The sequence below is a fragment of the Ipomoea nil genome, unplaced genomic scaffold (genome assembly GCF_001879475.1).
Source record: "Ipomoea nil cultivar Tokyo-kokei standard unplaced genomic scaffold, Asagao_1.1 scaffold1026, whole genome shotgun sequence".
Classification (NCBI taxonomy): Eukaryota; Viridiplantae; Streptophyta; class Magnoliopsida; order Solanales; family Convolvulaceae; genus Ipomoea; species Ipomoea nil.
The window spans coordinates 618,336-644,437 of NW_017617454.1; the positions used below are offsets into that span (position 1 = coordinate 618,336).

The 26,102-nt window shown below is 36.5% G+C and overlaps 5 protein-coding genes across 5 annotated transcripts; all 5 read left to right on the forward strand.

The window, feature by feature from the left end:
* Window positions 1-367: 367 nt before the first annotated feature.
* LOC109180209 lies at window positions 368-1,708 on the forward strand. Its single transcript, XM_019329697.1, has one exon. It carries the CDS (start codon window positions 368-370, stop codon window positions 1,706-1,708), a length of 1,341 nt encoding a protein of 446 aa, XP_019185242.1.
* Window positions 1,709-3,677: 1,969 nt separating this feature from the next.
* Window positions 3,678-4,025, forward strand: LOC109180210 (metalloendoproteinase 2-MMP-like). Its single transcript, XM_019329698.1, has one exon. It carries the CDS (start codon window positions 3,678-3,680, stop codon window positions 4,023-4,025), a length of 348 nt encoding a protein of 115 aa, XP_019185243.1.
* Window positions 4,026-12,134: 8,109 nt separating this feature from the next.
* Window positions 12,135-13,016, forward strand: LOC109180211 (metalloendoproteinase 5-MMP-like). The gene has a single exon (XM_019329699.1). It carries the CDS (start codon window positions 12,135-12,137, stop codon window positions 13,014-13,016), a length of 882 nt encoding a protein of 293 aa, XP_019185244.1.
* A 2,510-nt stretch (window positions 13,017-15,526) lies between these two features.
* Window positions 15,527-16,480, forward strand: LOC109180283 (metalloendoproteinase 2-MMP-like). Its single transcript, XM_019329775.1, has one exon. The coding sequence runs from the start codon at window positions 15,542-15,544 to the stop codon at window positions 16,436-16,438; it is 897 nt and encodes a 298-aa protein (XP_019185320.1). The 5' UTR covers window positions 15,527-15,541; the 3' UTR covers window positions 16,439-16,480.
* A 1,860-nt stretch (window positions 16,481-18,340) lies between these two features.
* LOC109180212 (metalloendoproteinase 2-MMP-like) lies at window positions 18,341-18,859 on the forward strand. The gene has a single exon (XM_019329701.1). The coding sequence runs from the start codon at window positions 18,341-18,343 to the stop codon at window positions 18,857-18,859; it is 519 nt and encodes a 172-aa protein (XP_019185246.1).
* The last annotated feature ends 7,243 nt before the right edge of the window (window positions 18,860-26,102 follow it).

Here is a 26,102-nt window from a genome sequence, read left to right on the forward strand (position 1 = left end):
CAACTTCTGTTGTCACTAAATGTGAAATTTCTTGTAGTGTACCTTCTCAATGTGTGTTTTTTTACTCCCTATGAATGTTGTTTCTTCTATTGAGAGGACCATGAATAGGTATTGGTGGAACTCAGGCACTAATCAGGGAATACATTGGAAGGCATGGGACAAATTATGCATCCCTAAGAAATATGGGGGTTTGGGTTTTAAGGAACTCATGGCATTTAATTTAGCAATGTTGGGGAAACAGGCATGACGTTTACTCACGAAGCCAGAATCCCTAGTGGCACGTGTTTATAAGGCCAGGTATTATCCAAAAGACACTTTCTCAGAGGCATATCTTGGGAATAATCCAAGCTTTTGTTGGCGAAGTATTATGGCAGCAAAAAGCATGGTTTGTACTGGTGTGCGGCGGAGGATAGGGAATGGCAAGGATACAAGAATATGGGATCATCCCTGGCTGCAGGATGAGCAGGATCCAATGATTCAAACAGAAATGCCACCACAACTGGCTAATGCACGAGTTTTTGGCTTAATTGATCAGGATACTGAGACATGGGATACTTCCATTTTAACAGATATTTTTGTGCCAGAAGATGTACCCAGAATAATGAAAATTCCCGTATCACCAGAGTATGAAGACATGTGGTATTGGCATGATGATCCAAGAGGATTATATTCTGTGAAAAGTGGATATAAGTGTATTGTTGGTAGGTATGATAATACGATTACACCCTTTAATAAATGGCAAGTGCTATGGAAGCTCAAAATCCCCCCAAAATGGAAAACCTTTCTATGGAGAGCCTTGAGTGACATTCTTCCCACTACTATGAATCTGCGAAACAAGAGAGTTGATATTGAGCCCAATTGTGCTATGTGTGGAATGATAAATGAAGATACCATGCATGCCCTGGTCACGTGTGACTATGCCAAGGCAGTATGGGGGCAAGCTAGCCTCCCAATCCCTGTTGTCCAGACGAATATTTTTAATGAATGGTTTAATATAATTTTGGATAATTTAAACACTGATGGTCTGGTGTATGCAGCTGCAATCTTATATCATATTTGGAGAGCAAGAAACAATGCCGTTTGGGACGCCTACATGCCAATGCCGAAAAAGACACTAAGGACGACCACCATCACGATGCAAGCATGGTGCGCCGTGCACCGTGGAACCGAATGCAATGCCACACCGTCTCACACCAATGCAGTCACGGCCACGCCTGCTGTACACCCGGTACCACTTCATCCGCCGGGTCAACTCACTCGCAGGTGCTATGTGGATGCGAGTTATCACCATGCCACAAATACGGCCTCGGTAGGTGCAGTTCTTTTGGATGGAAACGGACAATATATCTCTGCCTATGTCTCTTCACTTCCAAGTTGTTTCTCGTCTCTTATGGCGGAAGCATTTACATGCAAGGAAGCTCTGTCTTGGCTCAAGAATCGTGGAGAGGAAAGCTTGGAACTACTCATGGACTGTTTAACGGTTGAACAATATCTAACTACTTCAGCTCATACCGATCGATCATATGTTGGCTACGCAATAGATGGTTGCAGGAATTTAATTAATTCATTACATTCTTGTTTAGTTGTTTTTGTTCCTAGATCAAAGAACTATTTAGCACATGCTTTAGCTAATTCAGTTATTAGTCAAACTTCAGCTATGTACTGGGATACGAACCCATCAGCACAAATCTCGCATTACTTTGAATAAAATGCCACCCTGACTCCTTTCAAAAAAATAATAATAATAATAATACATACTTTATGGTTCACGCTGGTACATAATCCATAGTTCATAATAAATTTGCTTAGAAATAGACTCCCAAATCAAGAAATGACCCATTCATGAATCACATAGCAAAAGAAATAAGCATATTAAACTAAAAAAAGGTTAAGCATATCTTTTACATCAAAGTGAATAAGATCAAAAGAAAAACTATAACTAGTATAATTGAGCCATTGAATATTAAAGTACTACTAAAAAAGAGTTGTATTTTGCTTGAATATAATTTTCATATTTTAATAAACGCACATACTCAATAACGGAATGTTGTCATTTCATTAAAAATTTTTAAAAAATAAACATTTGCAGTTTATGATTATATCAAAAAGCGTGTAAGAAAATATTTATTTATATTTTAAGAAACTCAATTATAAAACGTCGTCAATTCATTTAAAATGGAAAATTAAAGTATTACTAAAAAAGAGTTGTATTTGCTTGAATATAATTTTCATATTTTAATAAAAGCATGTACGCAATAACGGAATGTTGTCATTTCATTAAAAAAAATTTAAAAATACACATTTGCAGTTTATGATTATATCAAAAAGCGTGTAAGAAAATATTTATTTATATTTTAAGAAACTCAATTATAAAACGTCATCATTTCATTTAAAATGGAAAAGAAAATTAAAAAAAACTATAAAACATATTTCATGAGTACATGAGAATAAGTTTTTCAATCAAAGAAACACAAATATTGAATGAGTTTATTGTGGATTGAATAGTTCGTTTGAAATGAATTTAATCCCCATTTGATTCTAAATGAAATGAAAGTTTTTGTTTGTTGGGGCTAGAAATTGTGGTTAAAACTTTTTTTTTTTTTGAATGCTACTGACTCTATTATATTGTATATCTGTTCAAACATACTTTCTCAACTTATTGAAATATAAATAATCAACAACGTCTCTACTGAAATTCGTTCTCATGACCTCCCATATGAAAGAGCTCATTACATGTGTAATTAAATCTAAATTGTAATTTTTATGCGTGTTTAATAACATTCTTTTCTACGAATTAATCTAACTATAAGTTTAATTTTTTATATTTATTAATTTTAATTTCATATGTAGAAAAGAAAAGAATTAAAATAAAATATAAATATCTGAATCAGCTCGATTGAGGTTATCACATAATGAAACTTGTGCTAGAACTTTAGAGCTTGCACTAGTTGCCAATGCCAAAAGTCTATAGAAACAAATATGGTTTGATGAAGGCAGTATCGTATCAATGTATCTCAAAACCAAATCTCCAAAATTGCATACTTAACTAAAAAAAAAAAAAAAAAAACAAAAAAAGATGACTAGGATATGTGTGTATTGTGACTCTTAACAAGACCGGGCTATTTGTCTTCTTTGTTTGAAGCTTTGAGCCGATCAGTTATAGGCAACTTAGGTTTATTTACTTTCTTGTTGTCTTCTGCATGCTGACTAAGATTATAAAACAAAATTTACCTTGCATACTTACGGATAATAATTGTGAAATACAAGTGTCTACATCATTATTTAATGTGTGGGAGTACAATATAGAAGAACATGTAGCATTTTGCTTAAAATTATAAGGAATCAACAAAAGATAACTATTTCCAAAGGTTGAACCCCAACCCTATGGGCCCCCAACACTCCGACTCGACAGAGCATTTGAGAGGATGTAAATCAACTCACTGGCCACAAGGAACCCTCTCACTTTGAGAGACACTGCCACTGACTCACAAGGTACAAGGAACCCCCACTTTGAGAGACACTGCCACTGGTGAGACTCGATCCCTGGTCAAAATTTTACCTCTGTGACCGGTTGAGCTGCCCATGCTGATTTCTTGATAGTAAACATAACTCTATAAATAGATGAAACTGACAGAAAGCCATCTCATACCCAACTTGCTTAGCTTAATTAGCCAGCAATGGCGTCTAACCCGGCCGCGGAAAGGGGGATTCCATACCCGAATGCTTTTGGGTTTATCAGAGCGTTGCAGGGATCCAAGAAAGGAGACCGCGTGGAAGGACTGTACAATCTCAAGAAGTATCTCAAAAATTTTGGTTATATTGATCATCTTTCTTACAGCAGCAGCTCCGCCGAAGCAGATTACTTCTCCGATCAACTGGAGTCCGCCGTCAAAACTTATCAGACCTACTCCCACCTTAATCCCACCGGAGTTTTGGACGCCGACACTGTATCACAGATGATGAAGCCTCGATGTGGAATGCCGGATATCACTGGAGGCGTCAACGTAATGCAGAGGCGTAAATAATAATAATAATAATAATAATAATAATAATAATAATAATAATAATAATGATGATGATGGTGTTTTCTCATAGTAAATGCCATTCTATTTCTCATCTCCTGTCTCTGTTTGTCTGGCCGACCGAAAAATATAGTTGATAATAACTTTTATTTATTTTATTTTTCTTCTATTAATAAAATTAAGATACTAGCAAAGAATTTTATTTTTATTATTATTATTTGAAAAGAAAAGCAGCATAAACTTCTTTAATCAACACATTACAAATAAAAAGAGGGTGGTCAAACCACTTAATGCAATGAGGCGTAGAAATGGCAGTACGTTGTTATACAGTGGATGGTCCAAAGCAATCGTTGAATGAATTGAAACTTTAGTTGAATTAAAATGATACTTTAGTGTTATTATAATGAAATTAGTGTGGGGTAAAATGAAATTAATAAACAGAGCATATTATTGCTAAATAAAACTATAGTATAATAATTAAAATGATATTTTAGTATTGCTATAATAAAATTAGGAGTTAATACCCAAAATCGTCTTTGACTATAGTGGTTTTTCTTAATTTCGTCCTAAACGACTTTGGTGACCTAATATCGTCCCAGACTTTTGTGTTTCGCTCAATTTAGTCCTCCATTTGTTATTCCGTCAAATTGGTGTTAAATAAAGGGACAATTCAGTAATGTCAATATTGATCTCTCTTTACTTTCAACTTGTGAAGTGCAAAATTCCTCTTTCTTGTACGAATTACACTCAGAATTACTCCCGGACCTGCAAATCAAATTTTATATTCGCAATTTTAGGAGTAATTTTGGGAGTAATTCGTAAAAAAAAAAAAAAAGAATCTCGCAGTTCACATATCTATGAGTAAAGAGATGCCAATATTAAAATTACTGAATTGTCTATTTATTTAACACCAAATTGACAAAATAACAAATGAAGGACTAAATTGAGCAAAAACACAAAAGTCTGGGACTAAATTGAGCGAAACACAAAAGTCTGAGACGATATTAGGTCACCAAAGCCGTTTAGGACGAAATTAAGAAAAACCATTATAGTTGATGACGATTTTGGGTATTAACTCATAAAACTAGTATGCGTGTAAAATGAAACTAAAATTCAGAGTCATATAATAACATATATTATCAAATGACCCGTACTGCAATTAAAATAATACTTCAACATTATTATAATCAAACTAGTGTTTGTGAAAAATGAAACAAAAAAATAGAGCGCAACTCAAACAATAATGTATATTATCAAATGAAACTATAGTAGAATTATAATGATACTTTAGTATTGCTGTAATGAAACTAGTGTGGAGGAAAAATGTAACTAAAAAACATAACAATATTGTCAAATAAAATTGAAATGTAATTAAAATTATACATACTTTATGATTCAAGCCGGTACATAGGCCTTGGTCCATAATAAAATTTGCCTAGAAATGGACTCGCAAATAAAAAAAAAAAAAAAAATACCGTCGAGCCTCAGTGGAGGCGTTGTTACTCTGTGTGCTTCATTAAGTGCAAAAAGTATGGTAGCATTCAAAAAAAAAAAAAAAAAAAAACCATACGTGGATCGCATAGCAAAGAAATCAGCACATTAGAAAAATGGGTAAACATATCTTTTACGTCAAAGAGAATAAGATAAAAAGAAAAACCATAACTAGTATAATTGAGCCATTAAATATTAAAGTATTACCATAAAAGAGTTGTATTTGCCTTAAAATAATTTTCATATTTTAATAGACGCAAGTACGCAACAGCGGAATGCTGTCATTTCATTAAATTTTTTTAAAAATATATAAATTTGCATAATAATATGATTATGGCCCTGTTTAGTAAAATGGCTAGTTGTTAGCTGTTAGTCGTTAACTGATTGTGTTAATTAGAGAGTATAAATAGTTGATAACATTATCTGATTGTAGAAAAGTGTTTGGTAAATTAGCTGTTAGCTGATAGCTGTTTGATATAATTTATTTTCTCAAAAAGCTAATTGAAAAAGTTGCTTGGAGTAGCTTTTTGAATTTTAGTCTTTTGAAGTTGCACAAAGCTAATTAACTAAACATTTATATTGATATTTTAACTAAATCAAACAATTAATAGTGGTCAAATAAGCCAAAATTGGCCTATAGGCTAATTTTTTACCAAACAGGACCTATATCAAAACCCGCATGGGCAGCTCAATTGGTCATAGAGGTGAAAGTTTGGAAGAATGACCAGGGGTCGAGTCTTACCTGTAGGAGCAACCTCTCAAAGTGAGGAGGGTTCCTTGTGTGCAATGAGCAAATGTAGTTCATGTTCAGTTGAGTTATCATGATTTACAGCCTCCCAAATCTTTTGTCGAGTCGAAGTGTGGGGGGATCTTAGGGTTGGGGTTCAACCTTTGGAAGAATGATTATATCAAAAAGCGTGTAAGGAAATATTTGTTTATATTTTAAGAAACTCAATAATAAAACATCATCATTTCATTTAAAATAGAAAAGAAATTAACAAAAAAAACTATACAACATATTTCATGAGTACATGAGAATAAGTTTTTCAATCCAAAGAAACACAAATATTATTCCAAAAGGATGAACCCCAACCCTAAGGGCCCCCCACACCCCGGCCCGACAGAGTATTTTGGGAGGATGTAAATCATGGTGACTCAACTGAACATGAACCATAAAGGCTAGACCGGTAAAGAAACACAAATATTGAATGAGTTTATGGTGGATTGAATAATTCGTTACAACATATTTCATGAGTACATGAGAATAAGTTTTTCAATCCAAAGAAACACAAACATTGAATGAGTTTATGGTGGATTGAATAATTCGTTTGAAATGAATTCCCAATTTGATTCTTAAGGTTTTGTTGAGAACGGTCCACCATATATCGGGTATAATATGTATAGAAAAGGATAGGAAAATAGTAATATTATTATTTGGGACGCTAGACCTAAGAGAGTACTTACAAAATCTGAGGTACCGTTGTACCGACCTAAATGACCACCCAATTAATTAATTAATAACAATAACAATAACAATAACAATAACAATAACAATAATAATAATAATAATAATAATAATAATAATAATAATAATAGGATTATTCTCAAAAAATAATAAAAAATGATAAGGGTCAAATGGATCGTTGAAGTTGAAGTGTTGAACTATTGATGAAAGTGTAATTAGCCTCATCAACTATAAAAAATTTCAATTAGGCACTTAAACTTTTTTTTAAAATGCAATTAGACATTTTTACAAATTACCATCAGGTATGAGTTAAAAATTAGCTGACTTGGTATCTACTTACATCCTAATAAAAAATAAATAATTTTAACTCATTACCTTATGGTAACCTGTAAAAATGTCTAATTGCATTTTTCTTTAAAGTTTAAGTACCTAATTAAAGCTTTTTGTAGTTGATGGAGCTAATTGCACTTTTATCAATAGTTCAAGGGTCTATTTGAGCCTTATCCCATAAAAAGATAACACAAGCTATAGACCCAAATTAAATGGGAGAATAGAAATAATAATGCTATGGTGAGGAATCAAACCCCTATGTGTGGGTTACACGTTAGTGTCATGAACCACTAGACCAAGGTGCCTGTAGTGTTTAGATAGTGATGTCCTGGTGAGAGGCAAGACATCCTATTAATAGCAGAATCCCTGCCATTGCACCATCAACGTGTACGCCACTTAATCCACTCTCCCTCATCCTCCATGTGTCCCATGTCCACATGTCATGTCACGCCGCATCACATCATACCTGTCGCACCACTACAATCGACCGCCACACCGCACCACCCCACCATCGCGCCACACAACCTCTGGAGGGGGTGGGTGGGGCGCTTGGTGCCGTAGCGGGGGCGAAGAGCACATCCCGGCAGACGGGGTCCAGCGCCCTAGCCGCGCGACTCGTGCGGTCGAGCGCTAGTGGTTGGCAGCACAAACACCCCCTCGCATCGCCACACTGCGCCACCTTTCGAAATGGAGGCACGGGCGGGGCGCTTGGCGGCGCGTCACGGGCCAATGTTTCAACCGGTGACCCCTCCTGGCCACCCGCTTCTTAGACGGTCCACCATCCATCTCCTTTGACCTGCATTGTCAAACCAAGCCCAATAGCAAGCCTAGTAAATCTTAATCCATAACCCATATCCCCATCAATTAAATTCTAAATGAAATGAAGGTTTGGTTAGTGGGGCTAGAAATTATGGTTAAACTTTTTAAAATATAATTTTTATTCGTGTTTGATAACATTCTTTTCTACGAATAAATCTAACTATAAATTCAAATTTTTTATATTTATTAACTTTCATACATGGAAAAGAAAAGAATAAAAATAAAATACAAATGGCAAAAATAGAGGCCAAACAACTCTAACAGTGTAACAGTATTCAAAAACTAGATTTAATAAATTTTTAAGACCCGTAAACTCCTAATGGCCTGTTTGGTTCACGGAATAGGCCGGGAATGGCATAACATTCCCGGTAATAGGCTTATTCCGTTGTTTGGTAACCATTTCTATTACCAGGAATAATATTCCTGGTAATAGCCTATTACCTCAAATAAGGTAATAGCTATTACTAGGGCCCCCTAGTATTAGCCTATTACTGAACGCTCAGGAATAGATTTTAGAATCTATTTCCTTTTTTACCCCTTCTTTAACCTAATTTTTTTATCATATATATATCCTATTTCACCACCGCCGCCGCTGCCACCACCATCACCGCCGCCGCCGCCACCACCACCATCGTCCCGCCGCCACCACGACCATCACCGCCGCCGCCACCACCACCACCACCATCACCGCCGCCACCACCACCACCATCACCGCCGCTGCCACCGCCACCACCATCGCCACAACTGTCACCGCCGCCACCACCATCGCCGCCACCACCACTGCCACCGCCGCCACCGCCAATACTACCACCGCGACCGCCACCACCTCCATCACCACCACCACCACCGCCACCACCATCGCCGCCGCCACCACCACCACCGCCACCAGAACCACCACCCAGCAGCACCACCGCCACCACCACCACCACCACCGCCACAACCGTCGCTGCCCCTACCACCACTGCCACAACCGTCACCGTTAACACCACCACCGTCGCCCCCACCACTGCCACCGCCATCACCACCACTACCACCACCACCGCCACCACCACCGTCACCATCGCCACCATCACATATTTTTATAAGGGTATTTATGTCTTTTAAAACATATTTCATTTCTATTCCTTAAATCAACCAAACACTGTAATATAATTCCTAAAGTCTATTCCTTCTGCGAACCAAACAATAGAATACAATTCCTATTCTATTCCTTGCCTATTTCATTCCTTATGAAATAGCATTCCTATTACCTCAAAATTCATTCCGTGAATCAAACGTGCTGTAAGACTCTCGTAAGGGTCGGGTAAAGAGAGAGGATAACACTCATGTGTTGTGACTAGCTAATTTGTAAACGTGATTTTTTTCTTTTGGCAGGTACTTCGTATTTGATAAAATATATTTAGTCCCTATTAATCAATAGTTGTGCTGTGGAACTGTGTTCATCATGCGCATGATAAATATGGAATACATTCATAATTTCTAAACTGTAGATTCATAATTTTTATATTGTAGATTCATAAAATCTATACTCTAGATTCATAATTTTTATACCGTACTATATATTCATAATTTCTATACTGTAGATTCATAATTTCTGTACTGTAGATTCATAATGTACTGCGAAGACAAAATGTTCATAATTATAAAACTATATGTTCATAATTATAAAGCTATATATTCATAATTTTTAAACTTCATATTCATAGTTATTGAACTCTATATTCACAATTACATAACTTTATGCTCATAATTACTGAACTATATGTTCATAATTATATATAAAGCTATATATTTATAATTTTTGAACTTCACATTCACAATTATATATTGAACTGGATAAATTTCGGTCCACCTCACAACGGTCTAGACATACAAAGTGTTGCGTTGCATGAGATCGGACACCTTCTCGGGCTAGATCACAGTGAACACCGTGACACCGTTATGTGGGATGAGTTTGAATATGCTGAGAAGAAACATGACCTTACAACTGATGATATAAATGGAATTAAAGCTCTTTACCATTTCTAGCACCTCAGCGGACAAGTGTATGTACTTTTTTTTTTGGGTAGTATTCTCTCTGTTAGATTGTAGTATCTGTTCATATAGTATAACAGTACTTACATTTCTATGTTGTCTAAATAAACTAAAATATTTAAATTACTAGTTTGCACCCACAAATGGGATTTGCCACTTTGATACAGATGAAAACTTTGCTGAATTTGGTCCATCCCCCGATACTGTGGACATACGAAGGATTGCCCGTAATTCAGTCTCCGTCGCATGGTGTGAATGAAGTCCCCTACCCAGCTACGTACCAGTATGGTCACGCAAGGCGCCTCCACAGCCCCCAAGATGGATTTAAGAGTTAGATAACTGAAAAATTTATATTCGAGTTAATTATTGAAATGGTCCATTGATTATAGTGAAATTATTAATTTGGTTCTTGATTATTTTTTGATCAATTGAGTCCCTCAACTTTAAAAATCTTAACTAATATGGTCTTCCGTTTGTTTTGCCGTTATACATCCGTTAACTCATGATCAAATTGGTAATTTCACTATAGTGGATCATTTTAGTAATTAACTTTTTAGAGAAAATGGTGCATGTGATGACTGAAATAGTCCCTTAACTATAGCAAAATTACCAATTTGGTCCCGAGTTAGCGGATGTTTAACGGCAAAACAAACAGAGAACCAAATTAGTTAAGATATTTAAAGTTGAGGGATTTAATTGGTTAAAAATAATAGTCAAGAATCAAATCGATAATTTCGCTATAGTCGATGGACTATTTTAGTAATTAACTCTTTATATTCTAGTCCTGCGACTTGTCTCTTGAGAAATTCAATAGAGTTAGTTCTTCGAATTCTAAAACCATTATCCTAATGTTCCACAATCATCAAAGTGGAGCCCACACTCACCCCGAGACAAGACATTTTAGTAATGTCTGCCTGCCTTTTCTTTTTAGCCAAACCCACAGCTACCCTTAGATAGAAAATCCGAACCCAACCCACCCCTAGATCAACAAGCCAAACCCATACCAACCTAGCCATCTGTATTAATGTAATCTTCAAAATTACTTGGATGCATTTAAAGATTGGCAATAACACTATCATCATTGTACATAAATGTATTCATTATAGTTGCGAATATTATAATTTTGAAGTGATCTAAATATTGCTTATAATGTTTTTCTTTTCAAGTTTAATTTTCTAAAATTCATGACACTTTGATCCCTTAACAATTTTTGAGTTACAAGTATTGTCACTCCCTTTCTAAATCTAATAATTCAATTGTTAACCATGTCGTAAATCTAGTTCATGTTTATCAATTATATTCCTATAAATCCATTAATTCAATTGATAACTTAGTTGTAAATCCAGCCATCAAATTGTAAACCTAATAACAAATCTAGTACTTGAATTCAATGTTTACATTTGTAATAATGGCAACAATTGAATGACTAAATTAACAACAACAATAGAAATAAATAAAAAGTTGATTTGTAACTAGATCAACAATTAAAAGACTAGATTTTGCAGCAATTGAAATATTGAAGTTATGATTGTAATTAAGAATAATTGAGGAACCAATAATCAATATAGAACGATAATCTTCATAATTATAATAAATTAACCAAAAAAAAAAAAAAAAACTACTATAAACCAATCTCTATCCTACTAAAAGCTTAAGAATCATAACACTATAAATAACTAAATATATCACTAATATAATTCAAAGAATGGTAATAAATAGTGATGACTACTCTTATTTATTGGGTTTTCGAACAAAAAGATATAATTTATGTTCAATAATTTTGCCCAATTGCACTTTTGAGAGAGAAAAAAAAGTGTTATAATCTTCACAATTATAATAAATATGGTCTATAAAAATAAATATTAGCATTTCTATCCTTCTAAAAGGTGACGAAAATAACATTATAAATAAATCAGATTGACTGATCTATGAATGCAAGAAAAAACAGCTAATATCAACTTGTTTAGCTAGCAATGGCGCCTAAAGTCTCTCCACTGCTCTTATATGCTTTCCTCTTTCTCTCCCTCTTCTTTTCCCAGATATCATCCTCGCCGTCAGCTTTTGACTTTATCAACCAGTTGCAGGGATCCAAGAAAGGAGACAGAGTGAAAGGACTGTACAACCTCAAAAAGTATCTGAAAACCTTCGGTTATATTAATGATCTTTCCTACAACAGCAGTTCTTGGGATGCCGATTATTTCTCAGATCAACTGGAATCCGCCATCAGAACTTATCAGACCAGACGTCACCTCAACTCCACCGGAATTTTGGATGCAGACACAGTAAGACAGATGACGAAGCCCCGTTGTGGAGTGGCGGATATCATCAACGGGCGTCCCGGCGGACCCTCGGAGGTGGTTCCGAATTACCGTTTCTATCCCGGCGAGCCCAAGTGGCCGAATCAGAAAAGCCAACTCACGTTTGGATTCGCGCCGGGCACTCCGGCTAAATTTTTCATCCCGGTTTATACGGCCCTTAGAGATTGGCATAACGTGGGGCATTTCTCGTTCCAAAGAACTCAGTACGAACATGCGGATTTAAAGTTCTCACTGGCTAGGGGCGATCACGGCGACGGGGTCCCGTTTGACGGCCCCGGAGGAAACTACGCTCACGCATTTTCACCCACAATTGGGATCTGTCACTTTGATGCCGATGAAAACTGGGTAGACCATGATCCATCTCCCCACAGTTTAGACATACGAAGTGTTGCGATTCATGAGATTGGACACCTTCTCGGACTTGATCACAGCGAAGTCCCTGGAGCCGTTATGTGGTCTGAGTTTGAATATGGTCAGAAGAGACGGGACCTTACACCAGATGATATAAATGGAATTAGAGCTCTTTACCATTTCTAGCAGCCTAGCTGGAGGACAACAATGTAACAATACTTAGATTTCTATGTGACTATGTATGTTAGTTGTCCAAATAAAATAAAATATTTAAATTACTAGTTTGAGGAAGACAAAATATGTTTCTTTTCTGGTCAAAATATTTTAAATACCAAATGAAAAAAAAATACTAATATTTTTCTTTTTTATCAAATTGAGCAAATATTAATTTTGGTCGCACGAGTATTAGCAAAATAACACTTTTGGTTTACATGTTTAATTCTTACTAATTTTCATTTTATTATCAAAATTGATCACCGATCACTCATCCGGTTAGGACACGCTGGAATCTACAATTATCAAGGCTGTTTGTGTCCTTTTATAATTATGATTAGAGGAAATACTAATTTTGATTTCACGAGTATTAACAAAACGACGGTTTAGTCCACATGTTTAATCACTACTAATTTGCATCCAACGACTATTATTTTTGTGACAAAATTTATCACGTTAATCACCCCTACGAGGAAAAGTACTAGGCTAAGAAAGAAGAATACTTCAAGGTTGTCGAAAATGAGAAGCGTGAAGGAGAAGCAATGAAGGTTGTTGATGGAGGAACACAAGTAGAAGACAATCATGGAATTATTCGAGCAATCCATCCAGTTTTAGCAAGAAACAACAGCGAACGAAAACAAGAAAAAAAAAAAAAAAAAAAAAAAAAGTAAACGCAATATATCCTTTCTCTAATCTCTATCTTTGATTTATGAAAGGACAAAAATAACATTACCATTTTCACATTTCGACATGTGTTAGCCAGTGGAGTGACCAGCGTGACCAATTTTGACAGAAAAAAAATATTCGTTGGATAAAAATTGGTAGTGATTAAATATGTTGACTAAAACTGTCATTTTTCTAATATTTGTGGGACAAAAATTAGTATTTGCTTTGATCTTATTTATAAAAGGACACAAATACCCTTAATAATTGTAGATTTCGGCGTGTCCTAACCAGATGAGTAACCGGAGTGATGAATTTTGGTACTAAAAAATAGTCATGCATGGGATGAATAATGGTAGAGATAGATTAAAGATGTTGACCAAAACTGTCACTACTGGAAATTCTGAAATTTCCGACCACCTGAAAATGATCTTAAATTAAGTTGATACCAAAAAATCCAAAAAGTGGTCGGAAATAGCAACAAAGGTTTTTCCGGATACCAAAAGTGGTCGGAACAAGACTTTCAACTTGATTTATGATCACTTTCAGGTGGTCGGAAATTTCAGAATTTCCAGTAGTGTGTTATTTTGCTAATACTCGTGGGACCCATATTGTATTTTGACTTCCAATGAGAGCGGTCTATTGACTTGGTTTGATCGAGCTGATGAGTTATAGGCAATCTATGTTTGTTTACCATCTTATGATCATTTATCAACTAAGGTCACAAAGCAATGTTACACACTTTCAAATAGTCAGTGTAAATTTTTCATATCACTAAAAATAGACTGAATCCCTATTAATTAGTTCTTGTATAACATTAACTAAAAGGGTTAACACACTCGCCCAACTATATTGCATAATTTTTGGATAGCTACGACTGAATTTGTTTTTTGTGTTTTCATATTTAATGTAATCTTCAAAATTACATAATTGTATTTGAAAGATGGGCAATAAGTCAATAACAATGTCGTCATTGCATTTTAATGTATTTATTATAATTGTGAAGATTATATTCTTTATTAATTTATTAGTCCCTCAATTATTTCATAGTTATAAATAAAGTACATAATCTTCACAATTATAGTAAAGTGATTAAATTTTGTTGAACAAATACTACATGTGAAAGAGTCAATACTACTCAAAAAAAAAAAAAAATAGTAAAGTGATTAAAAATTTTTTGGAATAAGGTTCAAATTGGCCACTGAACGTAACCTGAAAGTGCAATTAGGCCATTGAACGAAAAAAAAGTGCAATTAGGCCACTGAACACTCCAAAAATGTGCAATTTTACCTGATAGCAGGTTACCCTCAATTTTAGCAGGTTATCTGCTTACGTGGCAGCTGAGTTGGCATTTTTAATAAATTTTAATTAATTTTTAATAAATTTTAATAATAAATTTTTATTAAAAAAAATTTTTTAAAAATAAAAACGACTTTATTTTATTTTTTATTTAATTTTTTCCAATTTTTTATAAAATTTATTATTAAAATTAATTATTAAAAGTTATTTAAAAATTATTAAAAATGCCAACTAAGCTGCCACGTAAGCAGGTAACCTGCTAAAATTGATGGTAACCTGCTATCCGGTAAAATTGCATACGTTTGGAGAGTTCAGTGGCCTAATTGCACATTTTTTGAGTGTTTAATGGCCTAATTGCACTTTTTTTTTGTTCAGTGACCTAATTGCATTTTCAGGTTACGTTTAGTGGCCAATTTGAACCTTATTCCAAATTTTTATAATATCAAATATTTGACCAAACATAACTCTATAAATAGATTAGATTGACTGAAAACCGGGTAAAACAACTCATACCAATTTAGCTTGTTTAGCCAACAATGGCGTCTAAAGTCTCATCACTACTCTCATATGCATTCCTCTTTCTCTCCTTTGCCCTTTCCCTGTCAAATTTTGTGATAGGGGAGTCAGGTTTTGACTTTATCAAACCATTGCAAGGATCCAAGAAAGGAGACAAAGTGGAAGGGTTATACAATCTCAAGAAGTATCTCAAAAAATTTGGTTATATCGATGATCTTCCCTTTAACAGTAGCTCTCCCGGAGCTGATTATTTTTCCGATCAACTGGAGTCCGCCATTAGAACCTATCAGACCAACTTCAACCTCAACTCCACCGGAGTTTTGGACGCCGACACCGTATCACAAATGATGATGCCTCGATGCGGAGTGCCGGATATCATCAACGGCACAAACCTGATGCGGCGGCACCGCCGTGAAGTGGCGCCGCAATATGCCCACTTTCCAGGCAAGCCCAAATGGCCGGATAATAAGCAGGTTCTCACATATGGATTTGGAAATCCTACCCCGTTTAAATTCTTCATCCCTGTGGGGTTGGCATTTGTGCATTGGCAAAAAGCGGTTCGTTTTAAGTTTGATAGAACTGACTACGCCAGTGCAGATTTGAAGTTCCATTTGTATGCTCGCGATCACGGCGACGGCTATCCCTTCGACGGCCGTGGAGGAGAATATGCTCACTCATTTCGACCCAAAAAAGGGATCTGTCACTTTGATTCAGAAGAAAATTGGGCAGAATTTGGTCCACCGCCAGATGGTCTGGATATACAAAGCGTTGCGTTGCATGAGATCGGACACCTTCTTGGACTTGACCACAGTGAAGTTCGTGAAGCCGTTATGTGGCCTTTTTTCAAATATGGTGAGACAAAAAGGGTTCTTCAATCTGATGATATTGAAGGAATTAGAGCCCTTTATCCTGTTTAATTTGAAGCACTTAAAACAATGTTAATGTTAAGTTCGTGAGTCTTGAATGCAAGAAATATTTAATAACTGGTTCCTAGTCAATTTTAATTAAACTAATTATAAGATCAAATGCAGGAATAATAATAATAAAAGCAAATGATATAAAGAATCAAAAACACCATAAAATATTAACACAGATCAAAGAATTTCATCTACGTTTGTACCTTTAAAAGTAAAGCCCAACTCCACTCAATGACGATGGCAGATGTTACAATAATTAAGATGTTTTGATTTTCCATACAGTCTAATCAATCACATCAACCCAATCTCTATCATCTTCTTTTGAGTTGATAAGCATGTCTTCACTTTCCCAGGCCAAATAAAAACTTTACTTGTTGATGTTGTAAACAGAATGAGAGGATAGAAACTCGGAGTTGATGAACTGTGATCAACAACCACTAATGAATTCGCATTAATCTTGGCAATCGTAATGCTTCTACCTATGGTTTTATTCATGTTTGAATAGAAAGATCACCGCCCTCTGAGATGGAGAAGAACAACATAAACGAGAAAAGAAGAATAGGGACAATAAACACAGAAGTTTTCCGTTTGCAAGAATTAGTGGCCACGTTTGTCATTCATCCTAAACTTGCTTCAAAATGATGCCATATAAACGCGTGGTCCACAATTCTACGTGAACCACGTTCCATAGTGAAATTTGCCCATGATCAATACCCATATTTTGTAGATTTAAGGTAATCCCCATATTTAGTAAATTTAAGGTAATCTTATTGGGCAGCGAACGGAAATTAGCCGTTGGACCTGGACCGTTAACGGACAGAGAAAGACTTGCAGTGGTTTACACCAATAGATAAAATAATCAATTCTTTACGCAGAATTTGTAAAGAATATTACAAGGTGTTTGGTTGGAGGGAATTTAAATTTCATTCCCACTTAATTCAAAGGTCACTAAATTCCTTAGTTTGGTTGGAAAGAATTGCAATTCCCTCATTTTCATGGAATTAAAATCTCATGCCCCCTCCCTTAGGATTTAAATTCGATGAATTTTAGGAAGAAAAAAAGATAATGATGAGACAAAATTATCCCTCCTTTTTTTTTTTTTTAACATAAAATTGATGTCTGACAATAACAATGGACATTTTGGACTTAATATTACTTATTCCCTTTCACTTCCCATTACACCAAACATTGAAATTGAAATTCCCAATATTTTTATTCATGTCCATTTCCCACGTAATTCCCTCCCTCCAACCAAATGCCCCGTTAATTTTATATTAGTATTATTGGTGTAAATCTATACTATTAATAAATCATTATTTCCTTGTAAAATTACATAATAATTAATAAATCATTTTTTTTTAAACAATTACGTTATTACGCAGAATTGGCAAAGAATATTATCAATTAATAGATATTAGTTACTTTTCATATAATAATTTCATACCAATTAAGCTTTATTAATTCTTTGGCCAATAAATTAATTAATGAATTAATATTAAAAAAAAATTTGAATGCGCGGGAAAGTCGAAGAAGATTTTTATTTTATATTAATAGAATAGATCGATAGATACATATAGAAATATAGATATAGATACTAATTAAGAAATTATGGATGCTATATTACTATTAAAATATTTTATAAAACTAAATCTGGATCAAACAGACGTCTACTAATAATGTAAATGCCATATATACGTGTGCAAAGAAAAGTAATTTTATTACTTATTAGGACGTGTTCCAAAATTAAAAGAATCAAATTACTGACCATGGGAAGAAATAAGTACGTTGCTATATATGAATGCATAATTATCATATGCATTTGAAAGTGATTATAATAAATAATTCGCATCAATCAAAGATAAATACTACAATTTTTTTCGAAGTTTTTCATATCGCCTAACCATGTCACTCAAAGCCTCTCCGCTACTATCATGTGTATGCTTACTTCTCGTCCTATTCCCTTCCCACGCAGAGCCGCCGACGGCGCCGGCTGCAGGGGAGAAACCACCTTCCGCATTCGAGTTTATCAAACGTTTGCAAGGATGTCGGAAAGGTGACAACGTTGAAGGGCTAAAACATCTCAAGAATTATCTTAAAAGGTTTGGTTATTTGGACGATTTTATCACTATCAATGGAGAAGAGGAAAATGATGGTTTCGATGATTTCCTAGAGTCGGCCGTCAAAACTTACCAGACCAATCACCGCCTCAACGCCACCGGAGTTTTGGACGCGGAAACCGTGTCGCTGATGGCGACGCCGCGGTGTGGGGTGGCGGATATAGTCAACGGCCAGAACTTGATGCAGCGTCCCTCCGGGATAATCCGCCGCCGCCGGCTCGGATCCTTTCACGCCGTTTCGCGTTATGTTTTCTTCGACGGCGAGCTGAGGTGGCCGGACGGAAAGAAGTCAAGAACCACCTGACATATGGATTCACACCCGGCACGCCGCCGCAGTTCTTCCCCCAGGTGGCAATGGCGTTCGCGGAATGGACCGCCAAGAGCCATTTCTCGTTCTCGGAAACCGAGTACGTAAAGGCAGATCTAAAGATTGCTTTGATGGTCGGCGAGCACGGCGATGGGTACCCGTTTGACGGCCCCTACGGAGTCCTGGCCCACGCTACAGCACCCACCGGCGGCACGTTTCACATCGATGCTGAAGAGCCTTGGTCCGCAGATCCTTTGCCGGACCAGGTGGATATCCAGACCGTAGCGTTGCATGAAATCGGACACCTCCTCGGACTTGCTCATAGTAACGTACCCGAATCTGTCATGTGGCCATATATTAAAGTTGGTGGCACGCACAGAGTATTGCACGAGGACGATGTTCAAGGAATCACAACTCTTTATTCCTAACCAGCAGAATCCCCAGTTTCTTTATGATTGATTCATCGTACAACAACAATAATTAGATTTCTTGCTTAATATTAATAATTCACATGTTAGAAGACTGATTGATGATTGTACTACCAGCTAGCCGCAACATTACAAAAATAATATTGTACATCCATTAAAAACCAGGATTGTAATCGGCGCCTAGGCGCCGCGCCCCTTGGCCGTAGCCATTTTCTCCCTAGGTGCCCGCCTAGAAAACCGGCCGCCTAGGCGCCGGCCTAGCGCCTAACTCGGTCGATTACACCGAGTTTACTCGTCAATTTCTGTCGAGTTAGCCGAGTTAACTCGACGGACTCGACCTTGCTAATTTTTTTCATTAATATGATATATATATTTTTATGATATATATATATATATATGTATGTATATATATATATATATATATATATATGTATGTATAATATGACATATATGCACTTACACATGTGCACTGTTTTCTTTTTTTTTTTAGTTAGCCGCCTAGGCGACCGCCAATCCCGCTTAGGCCCCGCCTAGGCCGTCTAGGCGCTAGGCGTTACTCTACCGCCCGACTAGCGCCTAGCGCCTATTGCAACCATGTTAAAAACACCCCAAAAAATCAAAACGAAGCTAGCTAATTAAGGTTGTTCATCATATTGTATGTACGACGTGAAGTTAGCTATGAGGAGAATACATACGATATATACATTCTACGAGTACGTACAACCAGTAACTAAGTACTATTAGAGTTGATGAGTTGTAGGCAATCTTTGTTTATTTACCTTCTTATGATCCTTTACCAAATAAGGTCACAAAGCAATGTTTACCCGTATACATTCTCAAATGGTGACTGTAAATTTTTCTTATCACTCAAAATAGACTGAATCCCTATTAATTAGTTCTTGTATAACATTAACTAAAAGGGTTAACATACTCGCCCAACTATATTGCATAATTATTTCCGGATAGCTACGAGTGAATTTTTTTTTAAATTTGTGTTTCCATATTTAAGGTATTTTTTATATGCATCAATATGAGTTCTAATGTAATCTTGAAAATTACATAACTGTATTTGAAAGATGGGCAAAAAGTCAATAACATTATCGTCATTGCATTTTAATGTATTTATTATAATTGTGAAGAATATATTCTTCATAATTATAGTAAAGTGATTAAATTTTTTTGAATAAATACTATATGTAACAGGGTCAATAGTACTCAAAAGAAATAGTAAAGTGATTAAAATTTTTATAAACATTTTTATAGTATCAAATATTTGACCAAACATAACTCCATAAATAGATTAGATTCATTGAAAACCGGGTAAAACAACTCATCAATTTAGCTTGTTTAGCCAACAATGGCGTTTAAAGTCTCATCACTACTCTCATATGCATTCATCTTTCTCCCCCTTGCCCTTTCCCTGTCAAATTTGATGATAGGGGAGATACGTCGTGGTCAGGTGTTGACTTTATCAAACCGTTGCAGGGATCCAAGAAAGGAGACAAAGTGGAAGGATTATACAATCTCAAGAAGTATCTCAAAAAAATTGATTATATTGATGATTTTCCCTGTTAGTAATATTTATGTTTTACATTTATATTGTATGTTTTATTATTATTATTATTATTAGATGTAGACTAGTCAATTGTTTTATCCTGAATAACAGGAGAGTATTGTGTTAACTCTCCTATAGGACTCTCTGCATTGGGTCTTCTCAACAATCTGATCAATTATTTGAATTTGAACAAAACATCGTCTCATCTTCCCTTTAACAGTAGCTCTCCCGGAGCTGATTATTTTTCCGATCAACTGGAGTCGGCCATCAAAACCTATCAGACCAACTTCAACCTCAACTCCACCGGAGTTTTGGACGCCTACACCGTATCACAAATGATGATGCCTCGATGCGGAGTGCCGGATATCATCAACGGCATAAACCTGATGCGCCGCCGCCGCCACGGAGCCTTTGAAGTGGCGCCGCTATATGCCCACTATCCAGGCAAGCCCAAATAGCCAGATAATAAACATGTTCTAACATATGGATTTAGAACTCGAACTACGTTCAAATCCTTCATCCCTGTGGGGTTGGCATTTGTGCATTGGCAAAAAGCAGTTCGTTTTAAGTTTGATAGAACTGACTACGCCAGTGCAGATTTGAAGTTCCATTTGTATGCTCGCGATCATGGTGACGGTTATCCCTTCGACGGCCGTGGAGGAGAATATGCCCACTCATTTCGACCCAAAAGTGGGATATGTCACTTTGATTCGGAAGAAAATTGGGCAGAATTTGGTCCCCCGCCTGATGGTCTGTGTTGTGAAGGCAAGGATGAAGCTATTTAACAATCATTCATGGCGGAAGAAGAATAAAGGAGAAGATTTATTCATGCTAAGAAGTTCTGTTACAGGAAGAAGAAAAATGGAAATCATCTCTCTACCTAAGCAAAACAGACTGTATATATACAAGCACTGACAGGTGCTGAGCTGGACAAGCTGGGAGGAAAAAAATATCTACTGCTTCAATACCCCCCCATAAGCTGGAGTATACAGATCTTGTAGGCCCAGCTTAGAGTTAAACTGAAGAAATTGAGGAGCAGGAAGGGGCTTAGTGAAACCATCTGCAATCTGGTTTGCTGAGGAGACAGGAAGAAGCTTAACAAGACCTTGTTGCACCTTTTCTCGCACTATATGACAATCTATTTCGATGTGCTTTGTTCGTTCATGGAAGACAAAGTTTTCAGCAATGGCAATGGCAGATTGATTGTCACAGAAGAGAACCGCCGGTTTGGAAGGAAAAATCTGTAAATCAGATAGCAAATACCATAACCATTGCGTCTCACAAACCGCAACGGCCAATGACCTATACTCAGCTTCTGATGATGACCTTGAAACAGTTGGTTGTTTCTTGGATTTCCAAGATATAAGTGACTGTCCAAGAAAAATGCAGAAGCCTGAGATGGATTTCCTGGTCTCTATGCATGTTGCCCAATCAGAATCAGCAAATACTTGCAGATTAAGCTCAGAATTTGATGAATAAAATAAACCTTTGCCTGGGGCACCCTTCAAATATCTCAGTACGCGATGAGCTGCTGCTAGATGTTTCTCAGTAGGTTGGTCAACGAACTGACTCAACTGATGCACCGTGTAAGTGATGTCGGGTCTTGTTGCTGTAAGGTAGAGCAACCTGCCAACCAATCTCCTATAAACACTTGGGTCTTCTAAAAGAATCCCATCATTGTGAGTGAGTTGTTGTCCTGGCACCATGGGAGTACTCACTGGTTTGCTCTCTAAGAAACCACACTCTTTTAAGATGTCCAAAGTATATTTTCTTTGGCACAAATTGAGACCATCAACAGACCTGGCTACTTCAATGCCCAAAAAATAACTGATGTCACCAAGGTCTTTAATTTTGAAGGTAGAGTTCAAATACTGCTTCAATTCTTCTATTTGTCTAAGGGCATCGCTTGCAATAATAATGTCATCAACATAAACCAACAATGCAACAAAACAAGTGGTGGTAGACTTGATGAACAGAGAGGGATCAGATTTTGCCTGTATAAAACCAGTCTGTAATAAAGCACTGTTAATTTTGCATTCCATTGTCTGCTAGCCTGCTTCAAACCATAAAGTGACCTCAAAAGTCTACACACTTGATTAGATTTGTCACTATGAAAACCAGGTGGAAGCACCATGTAAACTTCTTCATCCAAGTCTCCATGTAGAAAAGCATTGTTAATGTTAAGTTGTTGAATGTGCCATCCTTTTGCCACTGCTATTGATAGAAAAGTTCTAATGGTTGTTATCCTTGCCACTGGTGAAAATGTTTCAATATAGTCCACACCCAACTGCTGAGTGTAACCTTTGGCTACCAATCTTGCTTTGTGTCTCTCCACTGATCCATCTGCCCTATACTTAATCTTGTACACCCATTTGCAGCCAATTGGTGTCTTTCCAGTAGGTAACTCAGTAAGGATCCAAGTTTGATTATCTTGGAGGGCTTGAATCTCAGCTCTCATAGCCTCCTTCCAACAGTCATGTTTTACTGCCTCATTGTAGGTCTTGGGCTCAAAGTTAGAGGATATAGCAATGGATAAGACTTTGTGCGCAGGGGATAGAGATTCATAAGAAATCACTGAGTTTAGTGAGTGTGGAGATGATCTATTATTCACAACTGAATCACAACAATAGTCTTGGAGCCTTACAGGAACTGACCTTGTTCTCGATGATCTCCTAGGCTGTTCAATAGGAGGGTCATTCATCACTTCATTATCAGCAGATGAATCCTGAGTTGGGGCAGGTAAGCTATTTTCAGCAAGAATAGATGGACTTGTGTTAGCAGCAGCAGGCAAGCTGTTATTTGTAGGAGTAATCCTTGTCTATGGAGAATGTTGTGGGGCTCTAGGTGTGTAGTGAAAGCCACAATCATCTGAAAAAGAAACCACTGGCAGTGGAACATCAGTTGAATCTGATGATAATTGTCCATTTGGCCTTGTTATGAGATCATTCCCCTTGAAAGGAAACATGTGCTCATAGAAATATACATCCCTAGAGATGAATACTGAGCCATCCTGAATATCATACAAAATGTATCCTTTGACATTAGCAGGGAAACCTATAAAAATACATTTTCTTCCCCTAGCTGCAAATTTGTGTCTTGATTGAGGCAAAGTAGAAGCAAAACATAAGCATCCAAACACTCTCAAGTGATTATAATTACTTGTCTTACCAAATAACCTTTCAAAAGGAGTGTCTCTTCCAATAGTATGTGATGGCAATCTGTTAATCAAGTAGACTGCATGAAGAACACAGTGTCCCCAAAACTCCAACGGAAGACCTGCCTAGAACCGTAGAGCTCTTGCCACATTCAACACATGTTGATGCTTCCTTTCAGCAACTCCATTCTGTTGTGGAGTATTAACACATGACTTTTGGTGTATGATACCCTTTTCTAGGAAAAAATCAGTCATGTTAAACTCAAATCCATTATCACTTCTGATCACTTTAATTTTTGCAGAAAATTGAGTAGTAACATAGTTGTAAAAAGCTTTGATTAAAATCCTTGTTTCTGATTTAGAAGTCATCAAATGAAGCCAAGTGAACCTGCTATGATCATCCACCACAGTTAAAAAATAACGTTTTCCTTGCAAGGAGGGAATGGGAAAAGGACCCCATATGTCAACATGCAATAGTTCAAAACAAGCAGCAGTAGAAGAAGTACTGACAGGAAATGGGCTTCTTTTATGTTTTGCTAGATGACAAGTTTCACACATCAGATTCACATTATTTGAAGAATGTTGAATTCCTTGTAGCATATGCATTTTATTAATGGGAAAATGTCCCAATCTTTGGTGCCAAGTTTCTATACTAGCAACAGTACAATGCATTCTAGGAAGAATTGAAGAAGCAGAAAAAAATTTTCTCCTTGGTGGGCTCATCAAGTGATATAGGCCTCTTTCTTCCTTAGCAAAACCAGTCATCTTCACACCATGGGGTTCCTGAATTAAACACTCATTAGCCAATACAATAAGCCTGCAATCTGAATGTTTAGTTAACCTGCTGGCTGAAACAATATTGAAGGTAAAAGAGGGAATGTATAGCACATCCTTTAACCAAAGATTTTCAGATAGTTTTATCTTCCCAACATGAGTGACACTGGCCTTTTCTCCATTTGGTAAATTCACCACAACCCCTTTAATAACATTGTATTCATCAAAATAATCCAGACAACAAGAAATATGATCCGTTGCCCCTGTGTCAAGTATCCATATATCTGAATTTCTTAATAAGATATTTGCATTAGCAACAGAAGTGTACTTGCCTGTAGTGACAGATTCTGGAGTGGTGTTAAAATCTGACATCAACCTTGAACTAGGTGTACTGAGGGATACAGCAGCTGTAGTGGATGAATTTTGTCCCACTTGGTTTTGAATAAGGGATAGTAGCTTCTGAAACTGCTCAGAAGATATTCCAATATCTGCACCAATCTGATTTACAACCGCAGCAGAACTAGATGGCTGATTAACTTGATTTTGGTTTTGTGATTGTTTATTCTTCGTTTTGTAGCCTGGAACCCATCCGGGTGGATAGCCATGCTTCTTGTAGCATTTATCCACTGTGTGACCTATCATCCCGCAGAAAGTACATTTAGGTTTGCTTCCATTGTTAGGATTGAACCTCTTCCTGTTGTTGTTGAAATTATTTCCAGCATTAAAGCCGGCAGCAGCAGCTACTGAATCTTCATTCATAATCTCAACCAAATTTCCTTGACTGGCATTAGCATGCATGATTCCACTGTTGCCTTGTGCAGTATCATTCATCTCCCTTTCAAGTTTGACTGCCATACAAAAGACTTGATCTACTGATGGCATAGGATCTAACACCAAGACTCCTGACTTAATACTAGCAAACTCATCATTCAATCCTTTCAAGAAACGTATCACATGATCATCTTTTCGTTCCTTTTGAATTTTGCTAATAAGAGTGCAGGAACACCTAGGTTCACACTCACAGATAGGAAGTGGCCTCGACTGATTCATTTCTTCCCATAAAGTCATGCATCGTGTAAAATAATCGTTCACATTAGACACTCCTTGTTTGTTATTGTAAATTTCATCTTGAAGATGTGAGATCCTGTGTGGATCTCCTTGTGAGAATCTACGCTTTAAATTCGCCCAAATATCCTTAGCATACTCAATATAGAGGACACTATGAGCAATCGAAGGAATAATTGATCTGAGAAGCCATGAGCTTACCATTACATTGCATCTTTTCCAGATCGCGTACTGAGGACTATTTCTCGCTGGAATTGGAATCGT